Here is a 27,327-nt window from a genome sequence, read left to right as displayed (position 1 = left end):
AATGGTAAAGTTTCCCTCTTGTTACAGCATTCCATTGCTTAAATTATTCTAAAGATTTTGCTTCCATGTCATCCACAAGTCCACTCATTTCTGGAGTCCATCATTTTGAAACTTCAAACTATCACCTGCACCCTTTCCCAAATCAGATTATTTTGAAGTTATTTTCCAGATTTAACTTTTTGATGCTGTTTACTACCTTTTATCCCTCCACAAGATCAGCTTGCTTTGAAGATTCTCCATTATTGTGTCCTAGCTCAATCTTCATTCGAACAATTGCATGATGCTTCTGAACTGGTTCCAGGGCTTGAACATTTCCCATGTGTCTCAGTAACCAAACAGTAAAATATTCTGATGGGAACATTATAGTTCGAGTATGACTTTGTCTGAACCCATTGCCTGTTTTAACTATGCCATCTTCCACACCTGTGCTTCCAATATCTTTTAATATCGTCTACAACAGAGTATTGTGATTGAGAGTATTCAACCGTGTCCATTCCATTTCCCACACTTCAGCCCTTAACCTTTCGCCTCCCTCCCACAACCCAGATAAAGTCTCCCTTGTCATTACTTTCCACATTCAACGGATCATCCTGTGGTACTTTCAGGGCGATGCCCCAAACACAACTTCCCCATCCCTCTCAGTATTCAGAAAGGACCGTCCCCTCCTCAACACCGTAGTCCACTCTATCACCTAGTACACTTCCCATTCAAGTCCAAATAGAGCCAGTCACCCCCTACCTTTTCACCTTCCTTCCCACTGTCCAGCAACCCAAATACTTAAACGTGATTTACTTAGTTCTTTCAAGTTAGTACTGTACCTGCTTCACCGCCGGGGACACTAAATGCTGAATGAGTTATCGTTTTAATGAACAGCTTTTTTTAGTCTGCAAGCATAACCCTGTGAAACCTAGATGCTTACCATTTTAATTCTCACCCCGCTCCATCACTCACCGTTTTCCACTCTAATTGAGATCTTCTCACCTTTTGCTCTTTCCTCCACCAACCACCCACCCTCTTATTTTATCCTGCCTCTGTATTTGCTTATAAAGAGTCAATTCTCTAACTTCATCCAGTTCTGAAGGCTGACTGGATAAATTGCTTCTTACTCTACACATGCTGCCCATGCCTGGTATGTGTTTCCAACATTGCTTTAATTTCTAATTTCCAGCATTTTGCTTTTGTCCCTCTGAATTCCATTCTACTATTTAAGCTATATAAACCAGCTTTCCATTAGCTTAGTCAATTTGCAGCAGCTGGATTCATTTGAAGCCAAGTCTGCCAAGATTCCTACATTTGCAGCTTCCATTCTTTGCTCCAATGTATAGAACACTTGCATCACCCGTTTTAAAAAAAAAACATGCTGCACTTCACACAAACTAAATTTCATCTGCCACTGTTTCATGCACAAAAGGTTTTCTCTAGTAAATTCCAGTTCCTGGGTTGCCTTCGTAGAATCAGCAGCCACTGCTGCCGGTTTAGTAGCATTTAGATTTGGATCATGTTTCCAAATTCAAGTAAATTGGAAACACATTTTAGCAAATGGGAACAGGCCAGCTTGGTACCAAATCAGTGACCTCCCTCAATCTTCAATTCCCTCATTCTCTTGTCTCATATCTCAGGGCTTTGGGAAATCATACTACCATACATATGTTGGTTTGTTTTGAACCTCTTTAGCTTATGACTTCCATATTCTTCATAGAAATTACTGATTTTACTTGGATTACTCTTTTTTTAAGGTTGCTTATGTCTTCCTGATAGTTGGGAGAAAGTAATCATATTATCTTGTGCTCATCTTCAGTTTGAACCCAGCTCACCGCTTTGTGTTCAGTTGTCCTCTGATTGTATTTTGCTAGTGTAGAAAGATTTTACATTTCAGGTCTGCGACTTTACTTTTCTAGGTCTCTTCTTACTCCTTTGACCATACATTCAGCAGGTTACTTAAGTCAACTAAATGTCATTTGAACCAAGAAATCAATTTCCTTGTGATTTTCTACTGCTCTCATGTCCATAATTTAAAATAATCTACATTTATTAGCACCGAGAAGTTTGTTTATTTAGGGAAGAGAGAAAAGAACAATGGTTCAAAATAATCTGGTTTGCAATTCCTACCCCAGAGTCTGTACAAAGGGTGGCGACTATAATACAGAATGTACATGTTGCTGGCTTTGTAGCAAAATCCACACAAATCTTTTGCTTGTATCACATGCCCACCATAACCTCCAGTTTTACAAGGTCATAATTTAAAAGACTAAAATGTAGTTATTGTTACCAACTTACAAATTTAACCAAAGCAGGAAAAGTGAAAAAAGGTGACGCACATTCTTTCTTGGCACAACAAAACAATCATTGTAACATTATTTACAATATTTACAACAGAAGAAATATTATTCCATTTCTGAGAATCTGGCGAACATAGCTTTTCGAACAGCATCTTTATAGGTATCTGCAGTGTTGACACCATAGGAACTTCCACGTGTTCCAAGTCCAGCTCCTTTCATTCTCAACTGTGCCTGTGAAAAAGGATCAAAATCACTCTTTTAGTACTGAGTAGCTCAAGATGAATGCAAGTTTATATTCTCTGCCGATACCTGAAAGAATGCAAGAACTTCTTGTATTAAGTACAGAATAGCTACATTTTTAACATTTTAATTATGCTCATGTCACTTACGTGCTTTCCCAACAATCAACCAGCCCCCAATGGAAGAGCAGCTCATGTACAGATCTTTGCCTGTACAGCAAGCCAACCAGAAAGCACAGCAGGACAGCTGCAGACAAGTGGTGAGAAATGGCCTTGCAAAATATGACCGGCTCACATGCCTTCACTGTTTTCTCCTCCAATCACATTCAAGATTGGCAGCTAGTCACGTGAAGAATATCCACAAACCTTCATCCTACCAGTTCCCCAACGCTTTCACCTCTGAATCCAAGAACCTGTAAGACCTCAAGGGTCACTTTGAATGATTGGGATTCTACAACTGTGACTCCCCTCCCACCCTAGAGTGTATTTTACAAAATTATTTGTGACAAATAAATACCCAGGACTCAAGTGGCTCCGGTGTCCTAGTAGTACATTCCGTTGAAGTTCAAATTCCCACTGGGGACTATCCAGTAACAGCTGACTGACATACCTCAATTGGAGCAGTAATGCCTTGTTGGTTTCGACCGAGTCCTGAACCTTCTTTCCAACCCATGGCTTGTAACATTCGGCTTCCAATATTATCACTACCAATGCCATCTTTAGTCGGCTGCTCAAAATCACTGCAAAAGGATGGAGACGCTTGTAGGGGAAGAGAACTTCATTCATCTGTTAATACTGCTACTTATTTTGAGAAACGATTAAAGTGTCAATAGTCAAGTATCAATGGTCAACAACTCCTCCTATGTTAATACTGCCTTTTTGAATTTGGCATGAGGGCAGCTCAGGAATCAATTCCCCACAATGAAGGAAGAATAAAAATACAGAAAAAGGCAGCAGTACAGTTGTGCAGCATGTTAGTGTACCAACACTAAGTGCCACAGCAATTATGATGCAGGTTTGATTCCCATGGCATCACATTCCCCATCTATGATGAAACAGTGGGGACCTCAAAAGTGTAACTGAGATGATCTACAGGGAGGTGGTGCCATATTGTTGCTGAACTAATAATCCAGAAACCCAGGTTAATGCTCTGGGGACCAGGGTTCGAATCCTGCCATGGTAATAAAAATCTGGAATTAAAAGTCTAATGATGACCATGAAACCATTGTAAAAACCCATCTGGTTCATTAATGCTATCCTCACCTGGTCTGGCCTACATGTGACTCCAAACCAAAACAGCATGTGGGTGACTCTTAACTGCATAAATAATAGAAGTCAGGAGATGGCGTGGTGGGAGAACTGTGTTTCATAACCCCTCAAGATTGAAGGCTGGGAGTGGTACCTCCTGAAATACATGGAGATTTATTTTTGGTCTGGGGACCATAAGATGGGGAGTGGTGGTGGGTTGGGGAAGACAATTAAAGCCTCTAGAAGTTATCCTCTTTGTCCAGCGGTTTGTAGAAAAGTATTTTGGCCAAATACTAAACCAAGTCACCACCATGTCACTCTGGAATTGATATATGTAACACAGGAGACATGCAAAGGAAACAAAATGACATATATAAAGGGAAAAAATCATTTCTTACACAACTTGAGGTGCGAAGAACTTCTTCCTCTTGGGTTCTGGTGGCTCTGGGATTCCATACTTCTCTCTCCTTTCTGCTGCCCTATCTCTGTACTTCATCTATGGAAAAAGTTAATATTCAGCAACATTAAATTACTTACAAGAGAATACTATAAACTGTGCTTTTCAAGTCTGTGACAACAGGTGATCATACCTCTCGTTCAGTCTTCTCTAAAGCTTCAAGTTCTGTATCTGTCATTTTTGCCCTTCTGTGAATCTCCAGATTTTGCTTTTTTTGGTAGGAAGGAAAAAAAAAACAAAAGCAATAATTCGAGCTGATACTTTTGAAATATCTAACACACGCACTCAATTTTTCTTTGAAAGAGCTATTATACCTTGTGCAGTTCAGAGAGTTGCTGATGTCTGATAAGTGTCTCTTTACTGGGAAACTGTCTCCTACACAAAAGGCAGGCCATTTTCTTCCAATCTGTCAGTTTCTCCTCTCCATCCTCAGTCTTTTCCTGTTCTTCTTCAGTATCACTTTCTCCACTGTAAGCTGCCACAAGACCTTGCTGTGGGCTTGCTTTCCTCTGAATTAAACCAGAAGCAAAAAGTTTGTTGATGCACCAAATACAAGAGAGGAAAGTACTGCACAAGATCCTTGTAAATGTAGTTCACAGGCAAAAGTGCTCAAATAATTTACTGCAGTTTAACATCTTCTGTTGTTATTTTATAGTACATAGATATGTTGTAATAAATCAACATTTAATTATCATTCAAATCATTTGCAATTTTATCAGAGCGGATATCATTAAAACCTGCGATGGTTAGTGTCTGACATACCATTCGCCATAAAGAGCAAAAAAACCTTCCAATCAATTAAGTGTACATGAAAGGAATCAAGACAATTTGCTCCTCGAAATAGCTCTATTCTGAACCACTCAAGACTGTAATTCAGTCCTAGGCACATCTGATTCCATGTTAAAAACCCTGGCTTCCACTATTGTGCTGGGATCCAATCACAAGAGGCTAACTTCAACTGCCCTACTTTAAGATCATGTGCACTTGAATGCATAATACTTTGCCAGTTAAAAAAATGCATTTGGCTTAATAGAGGTTTCAGAATTAGTGTACTCTAATGAAATTTCTACCCCCTCAGAAAGAAAACCTTAAAATAATCAGCAATGCTACACTTTGATACTGAATACCGGTACAGTTGCCCTACTGGAACAGATATTTTCTTCCATATCCTCACAATGATCAGATTCAACTAATTTCCAATACAGACTATGTCTGAAGTTTCACATGAAAACAAAACGGTCACTAAAAACAGATGCTGCAAAAGCTAGAAGCCAATTGCAGCTTTTGGAGCTCAATCCCAACACTACAAGAAGTCTACATAGCCTAACCTTCAGCATATAGTCCTCATCATCAGGAGCAGACGACCTCCTCAGGACTTCGACCGTTGTTGGTGATCTGTCTGCTGAAGTACCCTGCTGTATATAGGACAACGGAACATTTGTTATAGCAAGTGACATATACTTCTGTTCAAGTTCTACAGAACATTAAGTACACACTTCAAAAGTCAAATAAAGTTCGCACCTTTTTCTCAAACAATGCAAAGCCAGCATCTGCCGCTGCAGACTCTTTCCGCTCATCCTCTCTAAGCCCTCCAATGGGCTGGAAGCTGGTTTTGAAATTTTCTTTCTGTTTGTTTAAACTCTTAGCCCACCGTTCCATGTCTTTGGCAATCTGAAAAGGCATTATTAAATTAGCATCTCTCTTCAGCAGCAACACAACAAAAAGCAGCATATTGAACTGAAACATGCATAAAACGGGACAGCAATAGGCAAAAGAATTAGCACGTGAACTCAGTGTGCACTGAACTGATCCATTAAGAGTGCTGGGCAATAGGCTCATATTTACTTTTGTTCTCGCACTTCCTCTTTCCAACAGAAACTCTCCATTTCAGCAAAAGGCAATGGGGCAGTGAAAAAAACATATTGAAGCGCCTGTCAATTTGGTGAATGCATCTGCACCACAAAGCGGATGTGATGTCGACTAGCTCTTGTCAATTTTAGGGAAAAGAGATCCAAAGCTGGAGTTTGTCGCAATCGGAGATCACTGGCTAATTCAACATTTCATGTGCATGTTCCTGATATGTTCAGGAACTTTATGAGTTAATTCATAAAGATTTAGCCTCCTTTGGATGCTTTTAAACAAGGAAATGCTGAAGCTGCTAAGGAAAAGAGGAAACTGGGATGCTAATAAGCTAGTCATTGGAACAGTTCTCTAGAACAACATGGGACAAGTAAGTCTGTTAACTCATTTCAGATTCAGAAACTCAAGCTCCCGCTACCCGACTTGCTTTACACACTGAACAAAAGGACCAAGATACACAAGATTGGAGAAAGTTGGTTAAGTCTACTGAGAGAGGGGCAAATCAAGCCCAAGGGAGTTTATCTTTAAAAAAAGAACAGGCCAAGTCTAAGTCTGATCTGATACCAAAAGCAAATATATTTATCTAGCTCACCAAGACAGGATGACATGGTTCATTTTATTTACCTTTTATTTAAAAGACAGTGGTGGTGATGGGGGGGGGGGGGCCTAAATTAAAATGCAATTGCCAGAACTGCACTCTCTTGGCCCTAAAATAAAGTAGCACATCTAAGCGTTCTTCAGTTTCTATTTCTGAAGATTAGAGATTTACACGATCACAGCACCCTACCCATGTCACAAGGGGTCCCAATATTACCAACTGCAGATTTAGATATTGGATATGAAAAGAAAACTTGCTTTTGAGAGTAACATGGAATCACCAGTAACATAATTCAGAATATATCCAATGGTAGATTTGAAAAGTTTTAAATATTGTTTTGCACATTAGGGATATCTGCAACTTTTTTTTTTATACCTGTTGCGCAGTTTTGCTCTTTGGTTTCTCTTTCTTCTCTTTACCATCTTTATTAGCTGCACTAGCAGCAGCATTCTGCTGTGCAGTATATTCTGATGCAGGTAGGTACTTCTGCTTTGCTCCATCCCAGTACAAATATTGTTGAGTTTGTGTATTGTAGTAGTACTGAAACAAGGCAATAAAAAGTTAGTGCAACTCCAAAATCTATCAGCATCTGGTGCTGCTCTCAAGCACCTTCCAGTGATTGCTTTTGAAACAATAATAGGAGAAGTCTGTCATCTAGGACCAGAGAGTGTGAAGCAAGTTAGGGAAGGAGTGATTTTTTTCTGAGAGAAATAATCAAGAAACGACACTGTAGAAAGGTTGAAAGAGATTCTCTTGTGCTCTATACAGTTTTCTGTTCCTGGGTCTTCCAGCATAGGTGACATCCAATAAATCACTGATCACAGGCCTTTTATATGCTTTCTTCCCCATTATAGAAGTATTTATAACAAATAAGGTATTGAAAAGGTGACAGTGCATCACCATTAGACTGAGGGAAGATTATTTTAACCACACTGTCACAAAACATTTTGTATATGATATTTCGAAAGGTCAGCCATGGCTCAAGCCCCACTCCAAAGACTTGAGCACATACTCTAGGGTGCACTTTAACAGAGTATTGAAGAAGTGCTGTATTATTGGAGATGTCATTTGGATGAAATGTTTAACTAGGTGGACATAAATTTTAATTACTCCTCTTTGCAGATTGTCTTACGTTCTCTCAGTATCCTGGAAAATGAGCTATTTCTCAATCAACACCACTAAAGCAGATTATTTGGTTACTTATCTCTGATATTTCTAGGGCCTGTGTGAAAATTGGCTGCTGCATTTGCTTCTAATTACTGCAATGACTACACTGTGAAAGTAGCTGTGTGAAATGCTTTGGGCCAACCTGTTTATTCAAAAAGCACTGTTTAAATGAAAATCCTTCCTTTCTTTCATATGAAGGAAACATATTAACATTTAACAGTTTCAATGAAGAGAGCTTTTACCTGAGAGTTGGGATCATAGTAAAGTCCAGTCTGTTGATCATAGTAAAAGCCAGATGAATCATCGTACTGGTAACTGGAAACATCAGGTGCCGCTGTAGAACAGGCGTAAATACATTTAGGGATAGGATCCATGACACTTCTCAAAAAGTTGTGTATAAGGGCCTCGACTTACTGGACTTCAGAGTGTTAACTAATTGACAATATCCAAAAGCACATCCGGAATTGCGGAGTTGCGTATGGGCATTGTTATTTAAAAATAAAATACTTTTAATTGTTTACTTACGGAGTTTGGTCTCCGAAGCAGCAGCACCTGGATCTGTAGCCTGTTGACTGGCAGGCGTTGATGGTTGTCCAGCATCTGCCTGCTGAGTACAAAATAAATCTGTAACTTTAGTAAACTTCGCATTTCAAGCATTCCTTTAATAGGCACCCAGTTCAAAATATTATTTACAAAACATGTTAACAGATCAAAATGCAATAGGATATTTCAGGGCATTAGGGATCAGGGAATATGGTGAGGCACCTGGGTCCATTTCCAATCCACTACTTCAGCCCTATATAGGGGAAAGGTGATAAAAAATCATTTTCGCAAACAATGAGTGAAGAATAAAAATGCTGATAGTCTCAGTGCAGAGATCCAAGAAAGGGACAGAGAATCACTGATTCAAGAACATTTAAGCAATGCACAGAATAGAAAAAAAAACTGGAGATTATGTTAAAGAAAAAGTCTTCAACAATCTTTATTTTCTGGAAGGGGATGTAGGAAAAAGAAACAACAATATTTCAAGAAATGTTTACATAAAATGCTTGTTCAGTGTGGGTCGTGGGAGAGCAATGTTCTGTGCACTGCTCCCTAAAGTTAATTCCTATATGTTAACAGCAGAACCACTGATCCAAATGCCTGAAGTATTGTAATTAGGATAAGAGGTAAGACAGTTGCAAACACTAGGAGCAATGCATACATATGGCTTTCCCATTACCCAAGCTGGAGAAACATCTTTGATGTCAGAGCCTTTGAAAGGTCCTTTCAAGTTCTTAACATAATGCTAAAGTCTATTTTTACCATGAAGGTGGAACAGCAGAGGTAGGGACAAAGCAACTTTTTGAAGAAAAACTTCACTTCCCAGCTAAAATTATCTTACCTGAGTATTTTGCTGGTAGCTTTGTGCACCTCTTGAATATACCTGAACCTGTGACACAGGTGTGTTTGTAGAAGTACTAACAGCAGGACCTGCACAAAAAACAAGGTTTTTCTTAACTTCAAGCTAACATATTACATTGTGTAATACAGATTAAAACATGAAAACATCAGCTTGACATAAAATACTTGAGCTTGTTGAATTAAAAGCAGCATATTTTTGATACTTAAAAAACAGACCTTGATTACATATGCAGTTAACCATTTTAGAACTTTCATCCCGTATCCCATCCAATATTCCTTCTGTTGCTTAGCTTTGATTCATGGAAAGCAAGAATGCATCAAGACTATTACTCCTATAATTTTCCCTAATAGTTGTCTCACAGATGCTGTGCAGCAACAAAAATAGCAACTCACTACTGTCACTAACCAAATGCTTTTAATAAACACCCAGGCTGGAACATTGTTTCAACTAGGAATCAGCTACGGAATACATAAATCCCTTTAAATTATTTAAGATTTTACAGTGCCACTATGCAGAAATCAGTCACTGAACATTTGTTTCTTTTTGAATGTTGGGAAAGCAACAGAAAGGGGGAGCAATTAGAATGTCAAATTTAACTTAATCGACCATACATTTCTGCAGTCAACCTCAACTACACACAAAGCCACACAAACTACTCCCTCCTATTTCTTATGTTCTAAGTGTAGAATTCTGAAACTGGAAAGCCCTTGCCAATCAACTTGCACTATATTCAAATCTTGCACATCTAACCAGTTCACATCAATTGAAATCGAAACATTTCCAACTATGTAGCATTCCAATGGCTCAAAACAGTTCAATGTACAGCACTGCAATGTACCCAGGTTTAAAAGTGCAAGGACTAAGCACTGTTATTGGCCAATATCACTAGCCTCTATGAACCAAACAATTAAAACAACCAACACAATCCTAAATTTGATTTAGAAACAGGATTATTATAAAAGGATGGCTCAAAACTGCAGTTACTGAAAGTTACTAACCCAGGGTATTATAATTCATATATCCTATGGTGTTCCTGAGCTACCATGCTTTAATAATGTTAAATATACTTTTCATATATGCTGTATACTTCATCTGCTGTTACATGGATCAAAATGCTCTCTACAGACACATACTGCACACTATATACTCTCCAGTTGTTCTCCTGGGGTGTTTTTCTACAGTATAAGTGGACACAATACAACAATTACAAACATAAAAAATTAGGTTTTCCAAAATCCTAGTGACCCTGCTGCTATTAGCAACATAATAGAAAATAAATTACACACACATGCATGTTTGTTGAAGGCAGCTTCAAAAATGTGTAAACACAAACCAGATTGTGTAGCGAGTACATAATGGTATTGGAATGCTTCACTGCTCCATTACCAAACATACCAATATAGTAGCTTAAAGTAAATTTTGTTAAATAGGTTTGTGTTGACATTTAGATAAGTTTCAACAGCTGTAGGTGAACAGAGACTGTCAAGTTGGCTATTTTTAACCTGCAGTTTACAGAAAACCCGAAATCATTATGCATTTCTCAGGACTCAAAATTACCAACACTTGTGTAATTTCTTCTTTGGCTAAACCTGATGTAATGGTTTAGTAAAGGAATAACATTGCACCAACCTCTCAATTCAGTCTTTCATTCTGAAAGAGAACGCTGACCCCTACCTGTGAGAGTAGCTGCTGCCTGGTATGTGACAGGTGGTTGTTGACTGGGGTCCACAGAGCCTTGTTGAAAGTACTGGTATTCCTGCGAGTACTGTGCCGATTGCACACATTTCATAGTTAGTGTGGTGCACATAGAAGAACTCTAATTAAGACTGCACTTTAGAATATTCGTATATAAAATACATACAAGGCACCTTCCTTCGATTCCCAGTGAAATAAAACTTAAACTATTGTGGTACAGATAGGAATTTGAGTCTTTCTTTCCCTCTTCCCTTCTCCTTTTCATGGAGACCTTTGACAGCAACATTTCTTGGATGAGAAGACAGGGCAACAACCTGTTCCCAGGTTTTTGTCAGTGTTGCTCTGTAACTGGCAACAAAGCCCATAAAATCGACTCCTTAAATCATTGCTCTTTCTTTTTGGCATGGAAGTGCCTAGTTTTCTCCGAATAACTGCATTATCACCCAGACCCACTTTTGGCAAAACTTATTCTGATTTAAGTGTTGAGACTTCTTGAAAATACCGATGTCCAGTAACACTATATTGTATACATCATAAAGAACAAGTACACAGCCAGTTTCAAGATCATAGCATGTCCCAGGACTGAGGCCCATAATAAACTACTCAAGCTTTGCTTTTGCAGTTCAGAACATCAGGACCCCGTGGACTACTCATTTTAACTTTCATCAACGCTGGGAACAGGCAATGCTGACTGCACACAGAGCAGCATATCCACACACATCACTTCAGTGGCAAATGCTGCCATTTTTGATGCAAGTCAGCTCACTAGAGATGAATTATAATGATCATACTGAGATCTGGAGCATTTTGCATATTAGGCATTTCTAAATGAAGGGCACTGAGCACTGTAGTGGGTTGGCACACTTCTTTCATTGTTAAAATTATATTTCAGGGCAGGATGAAAACATCTCTGTTAGCTGTAAAGTTAAATAAGGCAAGTCTGGGCAGTATAATCCCCTTCCAGTGGGTATGGATCCCAAGCACAAAATAACCAAGAAAAACTGGCAACAAGTTGGAAAGCTGACAAACTCAGCAGCTGGCCCAATTAAACATGATTTGTCAGGACAGGTTAATAACAGCAAGTATCCAAAGTGGAAAAATCCCTCACCACTAATATGCCTCTGACTCTGAACACAAAGAAAATGCCTATATAAAAATTAAAAAGAAATTTCCTAGGTCAGGGACAGCATATCATCTGCTGCACAGAGCTCACACTTAATAGGGCCCCAGCTCAAGAGTATCTCTAACAGTGTCAGCATAACATGCATTTTTGCAAATGAAGTTGAATTCATGAAGTCTGTATATAAGCCATGGAGGATATGAATATAATTATTGTAGGACTATACTCTACATATCACTGCTTAAAATCATTCTTTTAGCAGAGAGAAAACTAAGCTTGTATTACATTTTCAGCAAATGTTTCCAAGTTTAGAAAGATAATTATTGGAGGATGACATGCCACATCATCGTGGTTTTTCCTATCATATTCTCATGGAATGGTAGGACAAGGGACAAAGCATCCCCCACCCCACAGCAAGGAATTTCTGACTTAGCCACGGCATTATGAAAAAGGGAGCGTGCACATTTTGGCACATGATAGGGAAGGAAAAAAATTAGTATCACCAAGATCAATTGTATGCACGTCTTAGCAGTCATGTAGTGTGTGGCTGGTTGCTTTAAGACGCTGGCAATAGGTAAACATTATGGCACAGGAAACATTCAAATTCTTGCAGGTTTGTAACATTACATCAAATTTAGGAAAGCTTTGATAATGGCAAGCATCCTAATGTACCTGAGTACATTAGAACACATCTCAATACAAACGCTGACTCCAAAGAAAAGACCAAGAAAAGCTAAATACAAAGTTTAAAAATTGTTGACCACTTTTTTATGATGCTACCACAGCAGTAGTTAACATTTATATTAATAATTGCTGATACATTTAGCTATCTTTCCATCCAGTTATCCCTCTCCACATTATAGGCTTCGTGTACCATAACACTGCCAAAAGGGTGCATAGACAACCTGCTTCCAAGTCTACTAACAGCCTCTGTAACTAACCACTTGAATGGGTGATCTTTAGAGACAACCTATCACCGATCCCTCTAATGTAGTATTTCTCCACTCAATTCCTCCCTCCTCAGCCTTACTCAGATGAGGCAAAAAAACTCAAAAGGGTGGGGGTACTGTACATGCTAAGCAAGTGACAAGTGTTTGGAAGAGAACACCCAGATCAAAATCTTAAAGCTCCTTCAGTTACACAGCAAATCACTGCTAACAGGGGCTTGCTTGATTTCGTTTTTGAGCAAAAGGCGGGAGAAAGATTTTTGTAGTGGCCATTAGAAATACTGGATTATTTCCAGATCCCAGCTTCAAATCCTGCAACTTTACTGATTCATCACAAGTAACCACTTAAAATTTATGACAGTTAAAAGAATGATTTAGAAGGATTAAATGGACAATTATCTGATTCACATTCCTAGCATTTAAACACAAGCCATGATTCTGTAGGCAACTTAAACAGAAGGCAGTCAGTTACCAAATTTAAAATAACTTCATTACCCCCCAGGGCTAATATTGCAAAATAACTAACCTGAAAAGGGTTTTGATTTCAACTGTTAACATATTAGTGGTCAATCGAAATATCAACTGTGTTCCTGAATGTGTGCTTAATGAGGCACAATTTTAAACAGTCACACTTTTGCAGCATGCGCTAAGTGGTCTATGTTCCCTCTGCCATTTCAGCAAAGTTGAGCACCTTACATGACCCTGGAGTAACTGATGTCTCTCTTTCCCTAATTTCTATGGTTGGTACAAAGTTTTATTTTAGGCTGTACTTATTGCCCCTGGATCCATTACCAACCTGTGCATAATGTTGACCATAGCTATCCAGTCCAGACGGTGGGAGGTAATTGTAATCCACTGGATCTGAACCCTGCTGAGCCTTAAAGAAAAGTCATAAAATTGGACAAGTCAAAAGTGGAAAATACTTTTAAAGAATCGAGAAAGAAACTGAAAAATACATATTATCAGCCATATTATATATATGTGCACAGATTTGCTCAACATTGGAAAAATAACAAAGCATATCATAGAACAATACATTTATTGGTACTCCTTCCTACCAAGCTTTTGTGTGGCAACACAATCTAGGTATATATTCATATATATCAGACAATCTGGTGTGGGGCAGCTTTATGTATTTTGCAAGTAATGTAATGCTCCAAACTAAACGATCAGAATGTGCAAAACAACTCGAGATTTACTCCCCCATTTCACTTTATTGTTGGACGCAAATCTAAAGGGCATACGTACTCAAGGCACCACTGTTAATCTAAAATCAGTAAAACATTCATAGATTCAATTTGCAGGTGCTTGGTCACAGATATTGGGCTGTTGCGGTACAACCTGCTGTGGGAAAGCCTTTAATTAATAACAGCCAGTACTTGGTACCAAAATGGAACATAATATTCCCATTTCATGATATATTACTGTATTGTGATATTGTTTGCGGTTTCCAATATGCCCTTAGTAACGAAACTGAAGAAAATTAAAAAAAAAATAATTTTGTGTTGCAAAATGTATACTTTTAGCTTTGAGGTTTTACCTGGCTTGATGACCACTGAGCTGCAGCAATAGCTGTACTTGCAACAGTCATGGCACTGATCCGGTTTCCATCACCAAGGAAGAGGTCCCTGAACAGGAACGCAAGTTGAACATTAATGAAATGATCAAGCTACACAGTCATTTTTGATTTTTACCAAAGCCAGTATTCAGCAAATCCAGGTTCCATAGCTGATTCAACACGGACAACCCAGTCATCTATCTGAAAATTGTGTGAAGTGTTGGAGTTTATCCAGCCAAGCTACTTGACAGTATGACTAAGTGACCATTAAGATGGAATATAATTCTAAATGGCACAGGAATGTGTAATACATCAGATTGCTTGGAGGACCTTTAATTTTTCACATGCAGGTTATTCAGTTGCAGTGTTGGGTGATGGCAACAAAGTACTGAACAAACTTCCTGTGAAGAGAGAAAAGACAGGAGAAAGAACAAACTCAACTGTGCCCTAATCCAACCTGCATTTTAACAGAAGGTTTTTCTTTAAAAAGCAAGCATAAGTTATCTATAGGAGTTAAGTGCAGCTCAATCTGCTGCACAAGTGGTAGCACACAAGACTGGGCATAGAATTTTCCAGTGATCTCTCTAAAGGCAAGTCACTGGAAAGCATGAGGTAGAGATCAAGAGGAGGCAGGAGGTAGGGAAGATCAATGTCCATCATTCATTTCACTGCTATTGTTGCATACCTCCAGCACCTTGAATGCAGCTATAACGTGGTCTATCATTCCAGTAGGTAGCACAAGGCAGAGATAACTTACAGGGTTGGTCTCAAACCCTTTTCTTACTTACTCAGTTTCCTGGATTCTCAAACTGATAACTAGTCCAGAGCAACATTGACAGTTTGAGGACAGGTTTCCACCCCAAAATTTATGTTTAGCTGAGTAAAGACTTGTGAAGTATGGTATCAGTGCCAACCTTAAAACTAAAATCAGTTTAGCTTTAGCGGTTAGTTACTTACTTCCTTGCACTCTTTGCAAAATCAACACCAATAGTTTTGCCATCAATGCTCAGTGGTGGCTGTAAGGACTGCAGTATCTGAAGAAGCTGAGACGCCTCCTGTAAATTGCAGAAGGGGAGGAAGACAGCGAGTGGTCAATTTACTTGCACTAAAGATGCTTTTGATTGAGAGGGTCATCAGATGCAACATCCATGGTTTGAGGGTGTGGTTCGATGGCCAAGATTCCAGTTCACCCACATTCCTTCTGGTGGATTTACTGGTTTTTACCTTGGCATTATTTTAAGGTTTAGAAGTTGTTCACTCCTATTTCAGTATTAGTTGATAGCATTTGACAGCTATAATTATACATTTGATTTTAGTGAGCAGTATTGTTCATAATGAAGCTCGAGTTAAAAAAATCTGTGGTTCCTCCAGTTGCTCTGAATAATTTGTGGCTAATTCTAGAAACCTAAAGCAATTGGAAACTACCAAAGTTCTTATTTGTTCAAAGAAAACACTGTTGCACAATAAGTCAATCCTCATATGGCTATATTGAGAGTGAAAATTTACATTACCTTGCACACAACACATTGATTCACAAGTGAATCAATGGCTCAAAGCACTTCACACAAATTAAACGGTGGCCATCATTAATTGGAAGTAGTAACTATTTAATGCATCCCGAAAAGGATCAACTTAATGAAATGCACACCAAATCCAGTTATTTAGAATAGGCCTTTTTAGGGAGGGCGAACACGGCACAACAGGAAAATGGGGCTCCAAAAGTAGTAAAGCTGTGATCTCAGCAAAAGAGATTCATTCAGAAGAGAGCAAGCACAAGCTGTCACATTGCTGAAGAACCTGCTTAAATAATTTTACAACAAGGAGTTCTTTATAACGAGCACAAACCGCAGTTTCTGGAATGCAGTGGTTTGACAGTGTCCAGACAAAAGAGTTGCTTGCCTGGACAGACGACATTAAATTTGTCCTTATTCTTGTTCACTTAAGCATTTTTCAAAAAGCTTTTTTTGAAAAAATACACAAAACGTGTAGTGCACATGCTTGCATCCAAAGTATCAACACCAGTGGTTAGGAGAGCCAGTGCGAAAAACAGGTAAATGTAGGCCATTAGGAAATGTGTATTCAAATATAATGACTGACTTCATGGTACACTGGTTTTTCACCTTTCAGATCCAGAGATCGTATTGTTTTTATAGTAATGGGAAGTAAACCTCAGGCTCACAGTGAAAAATCAATTATGCTCAGTCCCTAGTGTGCATAGGCCCAAACTTAAAACTGTCGGTTGGTATTAAATTTTTAGGTAATTTTATTCAGACAGGGCATGGGACAGTCGATATGGGAGATGGAAAATGTCACGAATAGTGGTTTACTCCAGTTATCTGGTTACACCACTCATTGGGCCAATCTGGGAGCGCTCAGTTCTTCATTTCGGCATTCCTCAATTAGGCAGAAAAACAAAACCAAAATAGTAAACAGAAGATCCAACTCATAAATATCACAAAAGAATGAGATCAGTGGGGTATTGTGTCTATAATATGCTACGGTTCAGCATTTGCAGATTTCTCCGAGTAGATGCCTACTATTCTCTCAGCTCGAGGTGAGCAGTATAAGGAGATGAAGAAACATAAACCTCAAAACCACATGGCTTATCACTAATGTATTAAGTAAATGATTAACAATCAAAACTCACCACAATAGAAGCAAGCTGCACAAAAGCAAAGCCCCTGTTCAGTTGGGTCTGCTTATCCTTAATCAGCCGAATATTGGAAAGAGATAATGCAGCATATGGAGAAAGAGCACTTAAGATGGACTCCACCGAGGTGTGGGAGCTAATGTTTCTTAAAATGACAGCTGTTTAAGGGAAATAAAGATTTATATAAATTGGCAAGAAATTAACAGAGCATTCACTACATATTCAGCATATCTACACAGTTATTTATGGTCAAATTAACCTCAGAAATCTGCATGTCAATGTTGACTACAGTGTCTCACTGTCTTCTAATAGCCTAGTTGTCCAATGAGCAGCTCACAGCAGAGCAGGGAGAGGAGGGGGCGAGAGGCCAAGGGGGCCAAAAAGCGTAGCGATGGGGTTTGTGGGGCGGGGGGGGGAATAGGGAAAAGTAAGGGGCGGAGCTAATGGGCTTTTCTATCCCATCACTACTCAGGAACCTCTGCTGTGAGTGCCTGTGAAGTATGGACAGTTTGAAATTGTTCCAAAATAACCTGTCAATATTCATCAGATAAATTAATCGGATCTACTTGCATCTAACAAACTCACTGTCACAGGACCAAGGAATCAAACATATTCAAGAGTAAAGGGCTCTAGAGAAAATGACCAAGAAAAATATCTCATCCTATCTGCCTCTGTCCAACCAAATAAAATAAAAAGTGGCCACTCCACTAAATAAAATCATGTTTCAGCTGTTTCAACAAATTGCATAATGGGGATACTCAATTTGAATGAAAACAGAACAAAAAAACCTGATGTCACAAGAGGAAGATATATATTGAGGCAACATAATGTGCTCTTCTAGAGTTGTAAGGGATTTGGCCGATTGGGTTTTACTCAATATCAAGCCAGAATGTATTTGACAATACGTGCTGTAGTGGAAAAGTATCCCATTGCCATAACTGAAAAATTTCAATTTCACAAATCCAAAAATATGAAATAAAGCACTTGTTCATTGATTTTCTTTTAAATTTTGCAACACTTGCTCAGCTCTGTATTGCCATATTGCAATCCCATTCCCTTGTGATACATGGCAGATACAGTACTTAATGTGACAGGTACATCCTGTCCCATTTCCAAACTGCAAATTCAACTCAGCGTTTCCTTGATGTGAAGTTAGTTCTTATGCAGGATGTGAAATGAAAGTAAATATAGTAATTCAACTTGCTTCAAAAACAATGTAGGATATAATTAGGTGTGCTGTGCACCAATGTTCCCTTTAAGTTGCACAGCAACCAGAAAGTTCCCATGCAGGCCATTCACAAGTCAGCTCTGTTAAGTTACCGCTCCTGAGAGACCACACAAAATCATTTAAAAGGATCATGCACAAACTAGCTGTTTGGCGAGTATCTGGTAGGCGGTTATGGTCTGTTCCAGACCTATGGTCTAAATAAGTATACAAACTGGTGGTAAAGTTAATAAAATATATAAAAAAGGAAATTATATTATTCACTTATTTAGGTAATTAATTAAAACACATTAAGGATGGCAGTATGATCAAACATAAACAGGTCTGCAGTAAGCGTTTGCAGCTCGAAGAGCTTTGGCTCAGCGTCACTGAGCTGCAGACACTGTGACACATCAGAGAGGGGAAAAGTTAGCTGCATGCTTTGTACCAAGGGGCAATCACACAACTTAGGATAGGGTCTTCTGATTTGGTCAGTGGTCAGGAACAGAAGGGTGTGACTCCAAGTGAGGCAGATAAGGGGGCTCAGAGGGCAGGAGCCTCAGCCTTTGCAATAGGTTTGAGATTCTCTCAGCTTGTTTGGATGAATGTGGAGGCTGCAGGAAGGATGAACAAACTGACCATGGCACCTTGGTAGAAGAAGCAGCCATTCAAGTAGGGATGGAGGGAGGTTTGGGGTGGGGGGGGAGAAAGGGGAATGTAGTGGTAGGAGGGGACAGTATGGTGAGGGGGATCGACAGTGTTCTTTGCAGCAAAGAGCGAGAGTTCAGACGGCTATGCTGCCTGCCTAGTGCCAGGGCTCAGGACTTCTGCTCAGGGCTGGAGAGGAACTTGCAGTGGGAGAGGATCCAGCTGTAGTGGTCCATGTAGGTACCAACGTCTTAGGCAGAAGTAGGGAAGAGGTTCTGCATAGAGAGTATGAGGAGCTAGGCACTAAATTAAGCAGAATATCAAAGGTTATAATCTCTGGAAAAATTCTGGGTAATCAGGCACAGTCAACATGGTTTTGCGAAAGGGAAAAATCATGTTTAACCAAGTGATTGGAGCTCTCCAAGTAGCAACACATGGGTAAAGGGGAGCTGGTGGATGTACTATATTTAGATTTCCAGAAAGCATTTGATAAGGTGCCATATCAAAGGTTATTGCGAAAAATAAAAGCCCATGGTGTATGAAGTAACATACTGGCACGGATAGTAGATTGACTAGCTAACAGGAAACCGAAGATAGGCATAAATGGGTCTTTTTCTGGTTGGGTAGATGTAACAAGTGGTGTGCCACAGGGATCAGTGCTGGGGCCTCAACTTTTTACTAACAATGACTTGGATGAAGGGACCAAAGGTATGGTTGCTAAATTTGCTGATGGCACAAAGATAGGTAGGATAGTAAGATGTCAAGAGGACACAAGGAGGCTACAGAGGTTAAGTGAATGGGCAAAGGCCAGGCAAATTAAATATTACGTGGGAAAGTATGAAATTGTCCATTTTGGAAGGGTAAAAAAAACATTATCTAAATGGTGAGAGACTGTCGATCTGAGATGCAGAGGGATCTAGGGGTCCCAGAACATGAATCACAAAATGCTAGTATACAGATACAGCAAGTAATTAAGAAAGCTAATAGAATGTTATAATTTATTGCAAGGGGAATTGAATACAAAAGTAGGAAGGTTATGTTTCATTTATACAGTGCATTAGTGAGACCTCACCTGGAGTAATGTGTACATTACTAGTCTCCTCATTTAAGGATAGATGTAAATGTGCAGGGAACAACTCAGAGAAGGTTTATTAAACTAATACCTGGATTTGGCGGGTTGTCTTATGAGGAAAGGTTGGACAGGCTAGACTTGTATCTGCTGGAGTTTAGAAGAGTAAGAGGTGATTTGATTGAAACGTAAGATTCTGAGGGGTCTTGACAGGATCTATGTGAAGAGGGTGTTTCTTCTTGTGGGAGAATCTAGTACTTATGGCCCACTGTTTAACAATAAAGGATCGCCCATTTAGGACAAAGATGAGGAGAATTTTTTTCTGAGAGGGGTAAGGGACTTTGGAACTCTATTCCTCAAAAGGCTGTGGAAGCAGAGTCTCTTTTAAGGCAGAGGCTGATAGATTCTTGATAAGCAAGGGGATGAAAGGTTATTGGGGTTCAGCAAGAATATGGAGTTACGCTTACAATCAGGTCAGCCATGATGTTATCAAATGGCGGAGAAGGCTAGAAGGGCCGAGTGCTCCTAATTCGTTTGTTCACATCACGTCTGCACTCCATTCACATGCAGAAATGGGTTAATGGCCCCTTCCATAGTTGCTGCCATGACTTGCCGACTAAGTTTAAATTACATGATGAGTCAAGCACTGAGGAAGACCAATATCACAAAACATCCTACAAAGTTAGTTATTAAATATTTTATTCATTGTTTTACATACTCATGTCCCGAATGCCGACAGAGTGGCCTGATCCTAGTGAATAAGTAAGGCACCTGTCACATTAGACACTTATTTTGCACAACAGAAATGGTTGCTGTGCCCATGAATTTCTAAGTCAGTGGCTTTGGTCTTCCCACCATTACAACTCATCCTAAACAGAGTGCACTGCAACATCTTGCACTGCAAGATGGATAATGAATAAGTGGAATGAATACAGGCTGTAATCATGGAAGGAAGGAACAAATCTCTAAGATTTACAAGTGTCTAAATATCGTTCTAAGGTTTAACTTTGTCAGTGGAAAATCACGATTTAAGTAGTATATGATTTAATTCTGGAAAGTTATTGAAAAACTAAATTGCAATGGTTACCAAGAAATTCTGCAGCTAACATACATCATAAAAATACATACATCAAAAAAATATAATGTCGTGCAACAGAAATTTTTTGAAAAGATCATAGCAAATAAACAGGCAGGAAATGCTCAGAAAGCCATTTTTAACTTACTATCACTGTAGTAATCAAGTGACTGCTGAACTTCAACTGACGCAGGGTGCTGATCCTGTTCAGACTCTGAGTAAAAGAAAAACAGATACTAAGTTTCATCATAAAATGAGCTGTTTACTGGAAATTAAGCAACAGTACAAAATGTACTGTCTGTTTTATGCAACAATCCTTTAAGTGAAGAAATTTCTCCACCTCAGTCCTAAGTAGCTGACCCTTTATCCTGAGGCTACGCTCCATAGCTCTAGACTCTCCAGCCAGAGAAACAGCCTCTCAGCATCTACCCCATTAAGTACTCATATAATCCTGTATGTTTCAATGGGATCACCTCTCATATTTCTAAATTCCAGAGAACATAGGCCCATTCTACTCAATCCCTCCTCATAGGGCATCCCTCTCAACCTAGGAATTAATCATCAACCTTCACTGCACCCATGCTAAGGTAAGTATCTCCTTCAATTTCTAGTCAGCAGTGCCCACCATTAATATTAGATGAGCAACTCTACAGCGTCAAATGCAACCCTCCATTAAGGTTTAATATTAAAGTTACCTTGACACAACAGAAAATACTTCACAATGAGGCGGCCACTGAACTAAACCAGTGTTGGCTGCAGTCACCCCCCATCCCCACATCAACTGGAGGGAGGTTTCCAAGCAGATTTTTCCTGGAGTTTACAAAGTAAAGGGGCATAAGATCAGAACTCAGGTGACACATATGCAAAGTCATTCTGCTCACATTCAGCTATCAAAGTTAGTTTGTTTTTAAAAAATGTGGAATAATTAGTTAATAAATATTGCTCAGCCAGAATGAAATGAGCTCATGGATTGATCTTAACATTTTGCATCCTAGTTCTAATTTTATGATCCCAGCCGATGTTACAACAGGACAAATCAGATCCCAGGGTGGAACCCCAGTTAATAAATCCTAACTTTTATTTTTTGTTTAGAAACATGGAGGGCAGCTACTGAATAGAGTCACAGGAGTCAGTTGATGCACTTTTGAAAGAATAAATCATTTATTAAACAAGGTGAACTATATTATAAAACACCTTTACCCACAACTATACCTTGACAGATATAAAAAAAAATTCATAATTGGAACTTATCTTATATTCTAATGGTCACAGTAAGTACAAAATCCATGAGAACCAATAGGCGACCTGTGGTCAGGCACACCACACTCTGAAACCAAGTGACAGGTGCCACCCCAAACAGATGCTATGGATCTCTCAACAACTTCCCCCAGACACTAGTTACACCGTGAGCCAACCAGTCTCACTGAACTGCTCCTTTCACACAAGGGTCACCAATCTCCACACTCACTTTGGAATCTTCTCCCAAACAACACTCTCTCTTGGACACTATCCACAAGGGTCCACCTCCAGGGCTTTGAACTCTCCTTCCAATGTTCCTCTCCCCTGGATGGGCACATTCAAGCTCACCTTCCATGCTCTCTCTCTGATACTCAGCCATGTCAACAGAACACCACTGCTTCACATGCCCATCATAAGGAGTCACCAACCTTTGGTTGTCTCCTCCATCCTTCTGGCTTCTCGCAAGCCCACTTTGCCTTGAGTCTGCTTCTGTAGCTTTCTCTCTTTAATTCAGAGCCTTTCCCTCTGCTCCTTGCCTTCACTTCCACTGAATAGGACCTGCTCCTGATTTCCATTCTTGTTCCTTGACTTAACTACCTTCCTGGCACTTTTTTCCTCTCACTTCTTGGTTTCTGGGACTTTGTTGGGGCCTGCTCCCTGCAGCTCCCTTCCTGCCTGCTCTGGCAATTTTTGTGGAATGATGCTACCAACTGAACTCAAACTGCTTTTCTGTTTCTCTGTGGGCCCCCTGTTGCAAGACAACAGCCCAATGTTCCCTACTTTGTTTTAACTTCCCTAAACCACTTCAAGGGTTGTAAAGCCTCAATAAAATGCAGGTATACAAACAAAATGCAGACAACATTCTCCCAGAGAAAAACTCTAAATGAAACTAGACCCAGGTTTCATCCTTTTAACCCACAAATAAAACATAAATTAAACGTAAGCTTTCAGTTTTAGCTTTTAAGCTATAGTATAGTCCTAGCATACACAACTTACTTAAACTATCTCTAGCTCCTTATAAAACTAACTGAAGCAGTGAGGTGGGGAGAAGAGGATCAATGAGGAGAGCATTAAATCTAAAATACTGAGGATGCTGATTAGAGCTTCAGCAACAGTGGAGATAATGTACAGGTACAAACATTCAATATTTAAGCTAAAGAAGCGGTCTCGACAATGGATCAGATGTGGAAATCCAGTGGGGTGGAAGAAGTTACAGTCAGAAACAAAGATTCTGGGAGCAACCATAAGGAATGGCTTTGGTTTTAAAATTGAGCAAAAGGAAATTCAACTCATCCAGAAATTAGTTGGTGTTACCGCCACATATGTGGAAAGCTGGTTCATGTCACCAAGGGATAAATAGAACTACATGCAACACAGAAACAAGCCGTCCAGCTAAAGCAGCATTTAAACTTGATTGAAACATCAGGTCTTGACAAGGTGGATTTGGAGAGGAAGTTCCCTCATAGGAGAATCTAGAACTAGGGGCCACTGTTTAAAAATAAGGGGTCGCCCATTTAAGACAGAGTTGAGGAGAATTTTTTTCTCTCAGTGAGTGGCCAGTCTTTGGAACTCTTCCTCAAAAGGCAGTGAGAGCAGAGTCTTTTGAATATTTTTAAGGCAGAGTTAGATAGATTTTTGATAACCAAAGGGTTATCAGTCATGATCCTAATAAATGGCAGAGCAGGTTTGAGGCTGAGTGGCCTGCTCCTGCTCTTAATTTGTATGTTCATATGCTTCACTTGAGTCTCCTCGCATCCTTCCTCATCTGTCAGCATAACCTCTTTTCCCTTTTGCGTCATATGCATCGCTAGCTCCCCCTGAAATGCATCTGATCTCCTCAACTGCTCCCCGTGGTAACAACTTCCATATTCTCAACACTCTCTGGGTAAAGGAGTTTCTTCTGAATTCCATATTGCATTTCTCAGTGACTATCTTATATTGATGGCCTCTAGTTTTGCACTTCCCCACAAATGGAAACACACTGACTACTCTTACCAAAACCTTTTGAAATTTTAAAAGGCCTCTATTGGGTCACTCCAAAGCCTGTTTTCCAAGAGAAAACGAGGCACACAGCCCACTCATCCTTTCCTGATAGTTATAACCACTTCTCAGTTCTGGTATAATCCTTGAAAATCTTTTTTGCATCCTCTCCAGTGCCTCTACATCACATTTCTAACATGGCAGCCTGAACTGTAGAAAGTACTTCAATTATACTCTAACCAAGGTTTGATTCAGGTAGAGTATAATTTCTCTACTTTTCAATTCTATCCCTCCAGTAATAAACTCTACTACTTGGTTTGCTTTAGTTATGGCCATGGTGATCTGTGTCGCAACCTCCAATGATTAGTACTCGCACTCATCTACCCCTTTTAGATTCTCATTTTCTAAGTAATATGTCATCTAATTTATCTTACCAAAATGTAAGATTTCACAATTATGTGCATTAGAGTTCATTTGCCAATTGTGTGCACATTCCGTAAGTTCATTATGGCCTCTTGTTTGTTGCAGTCCTCCTGGATGTTGACTATCCCTTAAATTTAGTGCAGTTCAAATTTGAGATGCGTTTTTGATTCCAAAGCATAATCATTGATATCAATTGTGAAGTGGTCCCAGCAATAATCCACTCTAAATAGCTGCCCTTTACTGTACCTTTCTGTTATGTCAGTCAGGTCTATTCTATATTCTACCACTTGGTCCCCTAATTTTGCAAGCTCTGGCTTTATTCATTTCTCTAATGTCTTATCCTTTTGGAAATCTAAATATATCACATCTATTACATTTTCCTTATCTATCCCTGTTACATCTTCACAGAATTCAATGAGATTAGTCAAGCAAGACTTGCCCTTTAGAAATCCACAGATTATTTGTTATTGTATTTTTGGTTTCTAAATGTTTTTTCTATTTTCTCATTTTGTAGGGATTTCATTATTTTTCCTACTACTGATGTTAAGCTGACTGGTCTATAGCTTCCTGGATATGTGCTCTCTCAAACAAAGGAATAAAATACAAATAATGAAGAGGTGATTAAAGAAAGACTCCTGTACCACAATGAAGGTTTCTTTAGATAACTCCAATTCAATGTTGAGGTCCTTTAAATGGAATTAAAACTAGAACTTGGCAGTGAACCATGCAGATGGCACAATCCGATTCAGTGTACTGCCAATTCTGGATAAATACTGAAGCTCAGTGCATCAGTTCATAGCTACTTACCAGATTTCGAAGCCCCACATTTGAAACATTTTTCTCGCCTCTTGAAGTTATATATGCCGCACTGTATTTGTAAGTTTACAAAATTTACAAACATCAGAAACTGATTTATACATGAAATTCAACAGTCTATAATTTTAAACTAATATAGAAAGTATAAAATCACACTCCAATATGCAAGATGAAACATGCAGTAAATATTTTATAATGATAATTTATATTTTTAAGGTGCTATGAATTAACAACTACTTCATATTTTCTCTTTACAAATAGCTATGAAAATATTTATTGAGGTTAGACAAAGTATTTTTGGTTCTAATGCAGTAAAATGGCAGTATTTAACACATGGAAATTTAATTCACTAAAAATTGTATATTTAATAACTAATTGTTCAAAAGGTAATCCTGTAGACGTAACATTACCCACCCTCCAAAAGAATCATGGCATCTTATAATATATTATTTTAAAAAGGCATTCAAATAGATCCCCAGCACAATAACATATAGAGCCACTCTTGGTAATCAAAATACCTTGCCACAAAGCCAATCCTCATAAGCCTTTGGTCGTGGATTGCTGTAGTGCATGGTGACATACTTCCCTTGTATAGTCAGATATTTCTGTAAAAAATGAATGATCACTTAGTACTGTTTCAAGACAAAAGTATCAATATTCCCATGGCAGTGCACGTGTAGAAAGGGAGTTATTTCTCCCAAATTAGCGTGTGAATGTACATTTATGCATTTATGTACGTATTGGGAAAGGGAGCTCAGGGGACTAGGTTACCTACACTTAGCCCATCCTTATTAGTCTTCAATAAGATGGAAGCAGGCCAAGTCACAAAAGGTCCAGTAAGAAGAGCATTATCATAAGCGATCTGGAGTGAAACACGCTCTATTGTGTTAATGCTTGCAGAAAAAAATTAAAATTATGTTTTAAAATTATGGAGAGATTTATTTTAAGTCATGCTTTGCCTTAACAAAATGAAAGCTATCCTTTTCCTTTTAAAGCATATCAAGTGCTAACCTTAGCAGAATCTGCTGCATCATCTAATGGAGACTTTCTGACCCATTGCACAAGTTGAACAAAGTTCAAGTAGCATTGTGAAGGTGCTGCAAAATCTCTCGACGTATCTGTCGCTACCTTGATCTGGCCCAGGTACTTTGTCCTGCTTACTAGCGATCTCTACTGCATCTTCTTAGAAATCAACATGCACTCTCTTATTTTTGGAAATCCATCTGTACTTTCAAGCTTATGAATTCATTGTGGAAAACAAAATTTGGATTGCATGTTTTGCTTTTGGCAGTACAACAGAAGGAAAACAAACCCTACATTTAGTAAAAGTTTGTTGCTACTACTGAAAGCCGATGTTACTGGATAGAAACACCACAAGCGTAGAATTATTATAAATTAGATGTGCAAAGGGTTTACAAATTTTATATTAAAACACAAGTTGTGAACTGTGGACTTGGTTTACAATGCCCTTTCAGGATCTGTTCAAGTCATCTAATCAGAATCAGGAACAGCATGTACTCATCAGCTGCTACTGCTGAGCTAGTCCTATCAAGATAATCCAGGAACCAAGTGGATAAGATGCTTATCCACAAGTTAGCTCACCACTGCAAGACAAGTGCAAAAAGCACTATTGCTGATAAAATTTCATGC

At 39.0% G+C, this 27,327-nt stretch overlaps 1 protein-coding gene across 7 annotated transcripts in view; it reads right to left on the bottom strand.

Moving 5' to 3' along the window:
• Positions 1-2,031: 2,031 nt before the first annotated feature.
• rbm5 (RNA binding motif protein 5) overlaps positions 2,032-27,327 on the bottom strand; it is a 41,121-nt gene continuing 15,825 nt past the window's right edge. For 5 of the 7 annotated variants that reach the window (XM_041190740.1, XM_041190739.1, XM_041190743.1 and 2 more), the window contains 19 exons: positions 26,196-26,282; positions 25,669-25,729; positions 21,368-21,433; positions 17,221-17,381; positions 15,531-15,628; positions 14,556-14,643; positions 13,812-13,892; positions 10,928-11,018; positions 9,233-9,321; positions 8,374-8,455; positions 8,091-8,182; positions 7,057-7,221; positions 5,745-5,894; positions 5,552-5,638; positions 4,538-4,732; positions 4,357-4,431; positions 4,165-4,262; positions 3,129-3,258; positions 2,032-2,510 (listed from right to left, as the gene is read on the bottom strand). In XM_041190740.1, the coding sequence (XP_041046674.1) occupies positions 2,385-2,510; positions 3,129-3,258; positions 4,165-4,262; positions 4,357-4,431; positions 4,538-4,732; positions 5,552-5,638; positions 5,745-5,894; positions 7,057-7,221; positions 8,091-8,182; positions 8,374-8,455; positions 9,233-9,321; positions 10,928-11,018; positions 13,812-13,892; positions 14,556-14,643; positions 15,531-15,628; positions 17,221-17,381; positions 21,368-21,433; positions 25,669-25,729; positions 26,196-26,282 (2,022 nt within the window). In that variant the 3' untranslated portion in view covers positions 2,032-2,384. The remainder of the gene's footprint in view (positions 2,511-3,128; positions 3,259-4,164; positions 4,263-4,356; positions 4,432-4,537; positions 4,733-5,551; positions 5,639-5,744; positions 5,895-7,056; positions 7,222-8,090; positions 8,183-8,373; positions 8,456-9,232; positions 9,322-10,927; positions 11,019-13,811; positions 13,893-14,555; positions 14,644-15,530; positions 15,629-17,220; positions 17,382-21,367; positions 21,434-25,668; positions 25,730-26,195; positions 26,283-27,327) is intronic. The other 2 variants (XM_041190742.1, XM_041190741.1) reach the window with 2 other exon arrangements.

Source organism: Carcharodon carcharias, chromosome 7 (assembly GCF_017639515.1).
Source record: "Carcharodon carcharias isolate sCarCar2 chromosome 7, sCarCar2.pri, whole genome shotgun sequence".
In the NCBI taxonomy this organism is placed as follows: Eukaryota; Metazoa; Chordata; class Chondrichthyes; order Lamniformes; family Lamnidae; genus Carcharodon; species Carcharodon carcharias.
Note: the sequence above shows the minus strand (reverse complement) of the source record. Positions and strands in the feature narration are given on the sequence as shown.